This window comes from Grampus griseus, assembly GCF_964374135.1.
Source record: "Grampus griseus genome assembly, chromosome: 13".
NCBI lineage: Eukaryota > Metazoa > Chordata > Mammalia > Artiodactyla > Delphinidae > Grampus > Grampus griseus.
The window spans coordinates 80,891,167-80,899,857 of record NC_139007.1 but is presented as its reverse complement, the minus strand read 5'-3'; the positions used below and the strand labels follow the sequence as shown (position 1 = coordinate 80,899,857).

Sequence of the window (8,691 nt, the reverse complement as noted above, 5' to 3'; positions counted from 1 at the left end):
GGCCAGAGACAAGTGGTCTCAGCGGTGTAGAAATTGCCTGGTTTCTAAGGGTATTTAAGTTCCTCTTGAGACCAAGATCCCTTTGAGATGAGATGAGGTTGACCCCTTTTTCACTAACCCAGAGGCAGCGCGGCATCAGGGCAGACGATGGTGAACAGAGGAGAGTGACTGATCTCCATATTCTGTTCTTTCCCAGCGAAGATGCTCTGTTTTCAATCAAAAATAAGATCATCCTAAATGTCACTGCTCCACACCCATCTGGGCTCCTGAAAGCAAGCTGCCTTGTTTCTGAATCAGATGTCATCACCCACTGAAAAGCCTCCTGCCTCCAAGTTTGGCTGGGTGGGAAAGCCTTGCGCATCGCTCCCAGCGAGGCTGGCCCCATGGTTACAGGCGACCGTTTCCTGCAAAGGAAGAGGATGGAGCAGAAACAGGTGGTAACAGAGAACCATTTCATCACGGCTTCTCTGAACCTTCGGAGACCCACAGTTATATAAATATTACTGAGCTGATTTATGGGTGTGAACATTTTACTCCCCCAGAGTCACATGAAGCATTGCCATTTTCGTGGGACGTCCCGAAGAGGCAGCAGGAAACCAAACACAGCAACGTAGTCTATAAGCTACGATGGGTTTCCCAGCTAAAACCTGGGACATCGTGCCTGAACGTACAGACACAAGTCACGGCAGGCAAGCAGCAGGGCACTGAGATGCCAATGAAACCCTGCAAAGATCTGTCTTGGGAGAAATGTCCGGGTTCCCTCCGAGATATGGCCACACTCTCCTCAGCCCCTGCTGCTGAGCCTCCTTCCAGGAACGACAGAAGAATATGTTCAGGACCCTGTACCTGCCTGCAGGCAGGAACTTTGTGGCTATAAATACATCACCCACTTCATGGGGGCAGGGCGGGGCAGGGGGAGTGGTGAGCTTCCAAAAGCACAATCACCCTCATGAACTCGTGAAGTAAGTTTCATTCATAAACATTTATATCCAGCAAAAGATTTCAAAACAGACTTTCTTTACATCAAGCATTCCCACAGAGGGAAGGGAAGCCATGAGAAATTCCTCTACTGGTAGCCAAACGTTTTCCCTCACAACAGGAAATGATGCTCTAACACATGACGGTTGAGGGGTTATAACATCTGCAGATGTTTTCTATAGAAGTGTTGTCCCATGAAAAGTTCTCGTGTAGCAAACAGAAAGAACATTCAACATTTAAAAACATGTAACAATGTTTGTACACCATAGAGTTGTGTGTACACGTGTGTGTACGCATGTCTGTGTTTGTGTGTGTCTGTGCTTTACAGAACAGAAATGTGTATTTCTTCTTCCACTTAAAGGTATCAGAAAGACTGAGGTTTCTTAACACTGAGGTGTGCCAGATGCTTTGCATACCTCATGTTCTCGTTTCATCCTCACCACAAGCCCGGGAGGTATGGACTATTGCTGTTACCATTTTATACCGAGGAAATGAGGTCCCTGGTGGTTAAACCTGAGGTCACACCAGCAGCAAAGGACAGAGTCAGCCTGACTCCAAAACCCATGTTCTTCCCGCTATATGGCTTCACCTCCTCAAGGTCCATCAAATGCTTGTACCCTTTCCTGTACACACATGTAAACGTTCCTGCTGGAGTAATTTTTATAGTTTGTGGGAAAGTGCTACCAGGAGAGCTGAAGAGGAACAGAAGGAGATTTTTGAAAGCTACAGAAAGGATAGAGTTGCAACATGTATTTGGGCACTTCCAGAAGGTACAACGCAAGAGTACAGTCTCAGCATTAATTAGCATCTCATGCATATGGGGTGAGGTGTCCTATACCGTATTTAGGAGATATTCAGTTGCATCCCAAGCACAAACTATAGCTCGTCTGCGTCCCACTGTTTTTGTCCACAATTTCCTCCACCTGTCAGACGACAGTCTCAGTTTCAGTGGTGGTGGTGTGGTCTTCCGGGCGCCTGGGTTGCATTTCATCTTTGAGAGCCCTGGTCAGAACCACTTTTAAGGACTCCTTGAACCGCTTCTTCCTGCTGCTGCCCACGAAGAAGTAAATAAAAGGGTTGGCGCTGCTATTGATTGTAGAGAAGAGAAGAGAAATGTGGTGCAAGCTCCTGAACGTCGACCAATACTCATAATAGAGCAGGTAGAGGAGCCTCATGGGCACGGCGAAGATGAAGAATATGATGATGGAGCCCGTGATGACAAGGTACAGCTTCGAGGAGTGGGATGCCCACGTATTCTTCCGAATCTTCACTACCAAGATGGTGCTGGACACCACCATGAGTGGAGTGAAGACCAGGAAGCTCAGAACGACTATGAAGACGATCACCGCCCTGCAGTCACTTCGGGATTGAGTCTGTCCTTCACCGTCAATGCACATGACGTATTCCATGGTGGTCACTAAGCAGGAAAGTGCCCACAGGAGGGCACAGACGAATGCTGACTGGTGCTTGGGGCGATGGCAGCGGTACCAGATGGGGTACAGGACGGACAGGCACCTCTCCACACTGATGGCTGTCAGCAGATACAGACCCGTGTTGTAGCCAAAGAGAAAGGTCACCGACAATGTGACGATTGTGTAGTAATAGCCGGAAGAGAGCTCGTACTCTAAAGCGTAGTCGACAGACAGAATAAAAATGCAAAAGAGTAACGAGATGTCCGCAACAGACAAGTGGGTGACGTAGACGGTGAAGGGGTTTCTTCTCATCCGGAAGCAGAGGAACCAGAGGAGAATTCCATTCTCAACAAAGCCCAGTGGGGAAATGCTCATGATCACCCAGTGCACGATGGGAATTTCCCGACGCGGCTCTGCTACTGAGGTGTTCCCTCTGGTTGAGGCGTTCGAGGACTCCTCAGCGACAAATGATGTCCTGTTTGCCTCATCCATGAGGGGACCTCAGCCTGGGCTCTTCAGGTATTTTTCTGTAAATAAGTTTAAGAAAAAATCAAGGTTGATGAATTGCAGTAAAAGGGAGACTTCAGCTACGGATTATAACCTTCAAGTTATACAAAAAGTGTTTACTAGACTGTACAATTCTCTTTCCAACGAAGATAAAATTACACATTTTACTGAGAGGGAACTGATTGAATAATCTTTTTTGATCCCCCCAATAGCCTTTGTTTCTGTATTACTACTTGCTTGTGGTTCAGCACCAAAGGGGATCCGCCAAAGCAAGAGGGTCAAATTCCTGGTGTCCGTATCTGGTCTGGCCCGAGCTTTCTGAACGGTGTTTTGAAAACCATCTCATCCTCTGTGCCTTCATTTCCTGGCCTGAGAGACCAGGTTCATCACATTAAAATGCAATGACAAAATACATCTTTGGGCAATGCTGTTGTTGTCGCTTTTTAATGCATAAAGTACCGTAAGTGATGGGTGACTGAGAGGGTACCAATACTTGCAAAAAGTGTGAACAATTAGAAGGTACGTGTTTTATGTGGTTCAATAGGCGACCAATATTCAATATGGAAAAAGTATGTTCAGTAGGGTACCAATATTTTCAAAATGTGAACAATTAGAAGGTATGTGTTTCATGTGGTCTCAATATCTGTGACGAAGCTGTGCACCTACTCAGACCAGGTATGCCCTGCAAACCATCGCTGGGGAACAGATGGTGCTTTTCAACAAGGTGTATTCATATCCTCGTGCTCCATAGGCCAGACCATGCGGCAAAACACTATTGACAGATACTAAACAAAGCACTAACCCAAAACCAATAAAAATGCTAAATATTTGAGACTGCAAAGCGAAGATTATCAGCCACTTTCCCTCACACTTTAGGAATTGCTAAATAAACATATGCAGGGCTCCTACCCTCTTCCTGTTATATGACAAATATACATTAGCCACTTCCACCACTGGGGAATGGAACAGGGAGGCGCCCACAGAGATCATCTCCTTTGTTCCAACTCATGACGTCCTTGGCTTTTTTTTTTTGGTGGTGGTGGTAAAACATTTTTCTTTGCTTTTGGTCCTTCCAAAACAGAGTCCTATATGTGCAAAATAATTAACCTCTAGAAAGTTAATTTGTAGATAGATGCCTCTTCTGAACGAGCTCACCTGAGGCAGAACAGTACATAGACGCAATATTGTGTGAGCAGGTGGGCTGGTGAAAAGGCTAGTTTCCTCTCCAGTGTTTGATCCAGGAGCCCACAGAGGTCCTGGCTTCATGGTCCTGAGACCCCTCTCCCCACTAACCCTTCCCTCAGCTGTTCTGATGACATCCTGGAAATTATTTTTACTGGAGCAGATTCTCCTTTTGTTTCATAATTAGATAAGATATAGACCCCAGTACCCTTAGGAGCCAAACACAAGGACCGGAATTCACAATTCCATGGCATGGCTGAACAAAGAGCAGCTGTACAGACCAGACTTTATTTGAAGTTTGTAGGTAAGATAGCCATATTCCCCAAGTTCATCCACCAAGGATTTTTCAGTGCCAACTTCAGGCCAGGCACCGTTTCAGGCACTGGGCTACAGCCGTGAATGAAACAAAGCATCAACCTCTTGGAGTTTATATTCCAGTGGGGAGGCAGCCAGTAACCAATAACTAATAACAACAGCAACAAACAAATAGAGGTCAGATCGTAATAAGCACCACAGAGAAAAGTAAAGCACAGACCATGGCGCAGACCAGAGTGTGGTTTTGGAGACAGTGAGACATGGTTGGATTCTGGATGCAATTTGAATTGCTAACAGGTGAGATATGAGTTACTGAAGGAAAAGAGAAGAGTTTGTAGCCACTTGCTGAATGGACAATGTGCAGGGAGAGCAGTTTGGGAGGGGCCATACGGAGCTTGGGAAGCTCATGCAACAGCCAGACGGAGCTGTCTCAAAGCATGTCGGGAGCTGGGGTGTGGGAGCAGATGTAGGCTGTGTGCAAACAGGTGAAATGTTACTCAGCCATAAAAAGGAACGAAACGGTGCCATTTGCAGAGACGCGGATGGACCTAGAGACAGTCATACAGAGTGAAGTAAGTCAGAAAGAGAAAGACAAATACCGTATAATATCGCTTATATGTGGAATCTAGAAAAATGGTACAGGTGACCTTATTTGCAAAGGAGAAATAGAGACACATGTAGGGAACAAACGTATGGGTACCAAGGGGGGAGGGGGGTGGGATGAACTGGGAGACTGGGATTGACATATATACACTACTATGTATAAAATAGATAACTAATGAGAACCTACTGTATAGCACAGGGAACTCGATGCTCTGTGGTGACCTAAATGGGAAGGAAATCCAAAAATGAGGGGATATACATATATGTGTAGCTGATTCACTTTGCTGTACAGCGGAAACTAACACAACATTGTAAAGCAACTATACTCCAATAAAGATGTTACAAATAAATAAAGATCATCATGCACAGACACGCACACACACAAAAACGAGGTGAAACGTAAAATCATGAGGCTAGATGAGATAACCTATGAAATGTGGGTCATTAAGAAGGAGAAGAGGTCCAAGGACTGAGCCTTGGAGCGTTTCAAAGTTTAGAGCTTGGGGGAATGAAGAGAAGGAAGCAAAAGAAACTGAGAAGCTGGGAGCATAATTTATTCATGGGAACAGGAGGGAAGGCAGAGTGTGTGGCTTAAGATGCAGCCAGGTGGGTCGAGTGACGAGGGAGTGTTACAAGTTGGAAGAAGTTCTCTTCTGAATGTGCAGTATCTCTTTTTTCAGCAAAGTCAGGAGCAAGGTCATCCGCTGAGAGTGAGGAGATGTTAAGGGTTTAAGGAGAGAGGGCAAGAAGTGAAGTAATTAGGAGAAAGAGGGAAAGGACTGGGTAAATATACAAAAAGCAAGATTTCTGGGCAAACCTTAGAGATTGCCTGGATTAGTGCTCATGAATTTAAAGAGAGATGATTGGCATGACATGTGCTTTTCTCCAGCTATGGCTCAGCTGTCCAGGTGTGAGTGTGCAGATAGAGGAGAGATGGATTTAACCAGGATTGGGGTTCTACCAGGCTGGTGCAATGGAAAGTGGGAGACACATTATAGCACATACAAAGTGGGGGACACACTACAGCACATAGACTATGGAATTCAGTAGAGTTATGAGAAAAGTGAGGCCAGGAGAGAGGTGACAGAGGGTGAACAGGAAACAGGAGCCCTCGACTGTAGATCCCAGCAGTGTCAGAGAACTAACTGCTGAAGTCCGAGTACTAAAGGTAGAGAACTGGAAAATAGGAGGCGGAGGTTGAACAGTCGGATGCTTGAAGCTGAGATTGCAGTGGTGTGGTTTGGGGGTTACTGGCATTGATAAATGTAGTGCATGACCATGGGAATGAATGGCTGAGGGAGAGTGGAGGACGAGATCCTTTGATCAGGACCTGGAGCCAGGGTGTTGGAAGAATTGTCTACATGGACATTGAAATCACTGGGAAATAGGCTAGAATACAGGAATATCATTAGAACAAACTGGCTGTGAGCCCGGTGTAAAATCCTTAAGGAATTTGGAAGAGCGGCCCAGAGGTCTGTAGACAGTCACAGCAAGGAGGGTGGTAAGTAACATAGTTGGATGGTATGCACTTTACAGCTGGGTGTTTCGTTGGTGGTGGTGGTGATGGTGTTTCAGGGGAGAGAAGAAGCAAACAGAAAAACCTGAAACACAAAAACGGTAGAGGGTATGAAGGGTCTAGATCAGCGTTGTCCAACAGAAATGTAATGTGAGCCACGTGTGTAATTTAAGGTTTTCTGGGAGCCACACACAGAAACGTAAAAAGAAATATGTGAAATGAATTTTAATAGCATATTTTATTTAATTCGATGTGTTCAAAATATCATTTCAATGTGTAATCGATACAAAAGTATTAATGAGCTACTTTAGCTTCTGTTTTTCACAGTAAGTCTTCAAAATGCAGTGTGCAGTTTACTCTCATAGAGCATCATGCTTCAGACCAGCAACACTTCACATGTGCACTGGCCACACGTGGCCAGTGGCTACCATATTGGATGGCACAGATCTAGGGCCATCACCAAATCAAAATAGCTTACATGGGGGAGTCAAATGTTTTCATCTTTTAATAACAAACCTAAATCAAAGACGAGAAATGTAAAATCAGGACCTAATAAGAATTTTTAAGAAAAGAGACAAGAACATCTTTCTGACTCAGTTCACAGTCTGGAATCTCTCATGGACCATAGCGTCATTCAGCTTTTAGTTTCTCATTATACGTAAGAGAGCTCTCGTGTACTCCTCAAAAAAATCAGTCAGGAATTAATACACAGAAATCTCTTGCATTCTTATACACTAATGATGAAAAATATGAAAGAGAAATTAAGGAAACACTCCCATTTACCACTGCAAGAAAAAGAATAAAATACCTAGGAATAAACCTACGTAAGGAGACAAAAGACCTGTATGCAGAAAACTATAAGACACTGATGAAAGAAATTAAAGACAATACAAACAGATGGAGAGATATACCATGTTCTTGGATTGGAAGAATCAACATTGTGAAAATGATTATACTACCCAAAGCAATGTACACATTCAACGCAATCCCTACCAAACTACCAATGGCATTTTTCACAGAACTAGAACAAAAAAATTTCACAACTTGTATGGAAACACAAAAGACCCCGAATAGCCAAAGCAATCTTGAGAAAGAAAAACGGAGCTGAAGGAATCAGTCTCCCGGACATCAGACTATACTACAAAAGCTACAGTAATCAAGACAGTATGGTACTGACACAAAAACAGAAATATAGATCAATGGAACAGGACAGAAAGCCCAGAGATAAACCTATGTACATATGGTCACCTTATCTTTGATAAAGGAGGCAAGAACATATGATGGAGAAAAGACAGCCTCTTCAATAAGTGGTGCTGGGAAAACTGGACAGCCACATGTAAAAGAATGAAATTAGAACTCTTCCTAACACCATACACAAAAATAAACTCAAAATGGATTAGAGACTTAAATGTAAGGCCAGACACTATAAAACTCTTAGAGGAAAACATAGGCAGAACACTCTATGACATAAATCACAGCAAGATCCTTTTTAACCCACCTCCTAGAGAAATGGAAATAAAAACAAAACTAAACAATTGGGACCTAATGAAACAAAAGCTTTTGCACAGCAAAGGAAACTATAAACAAGACGAAAAAACAACTCTTAGAATGTGAGGAAATATTTGCAAATGAAGCAACTGACAAAGGATTAATCTCCAAAATATACAAGCAGCTCATGCAGCTCAATATCAAAAAAACAAATAATCCAATCCAAAAATGGGCAGAAGACCTAAATAGACATTTCTCCAAAGAAGATATACAGACTGCCAACAAACACATTAAAGAATGCTCAACATCATTAATCATTAGAGAAATGCAAATCAAAACTACAATGAGGTATCACCTCACACCGGTCAGAATGGCCATCATCAAAGAATCTACAAACAATAAATGCTGGAGAGGGTGTGGAGAAAAGGGAACTCTCTTGCACTGTTGGTGGGAATGTAAATTGATACAGCCACTATGGAGAACAGTATGGAGTTTCCTTAAAAAACTAAAAATAGAACTACCATATGACCCAGCAATCCCACTACTGGACATATACCCTGAGAAAACCATACTTCAAAAACAGACAGGTGGGCTTCCCTGGTAGCACAGTGGTTGAGAGTCTGCCTGCCGATGCAGGGGACATGGGTTCATGCCCCGGTCCAGGAAGATCCCACATGCCGCAGAGCAGCT

General features: G+C 43.8%; 1 protein-coding gene across 1 annotated transcript; it reads right to left on the bottom strand.

Moving 5' to 3' along the window:
• Window positions 1-1,904: 1,904 nt before the first annotated feature.
• Window positions 1,905-2,882, bottom strand: MAS1 (MAS1 proto-oncogene, G protein-coupled receptor; the record flags this gene model as incomplete). Its single annotated transcript, XM_082669417.1, has 1 exon — window positions 1,905-2,882. One exon carries the CDS (start codon window positions 2,880-2,882, stop codon window positions 1,905-1,907), a length of 978 nt encoding a protein of 325 aa, XP_082525543.1.
• Window positions 2,883-8,691: the final 5,809 nt, after the last annotated feature.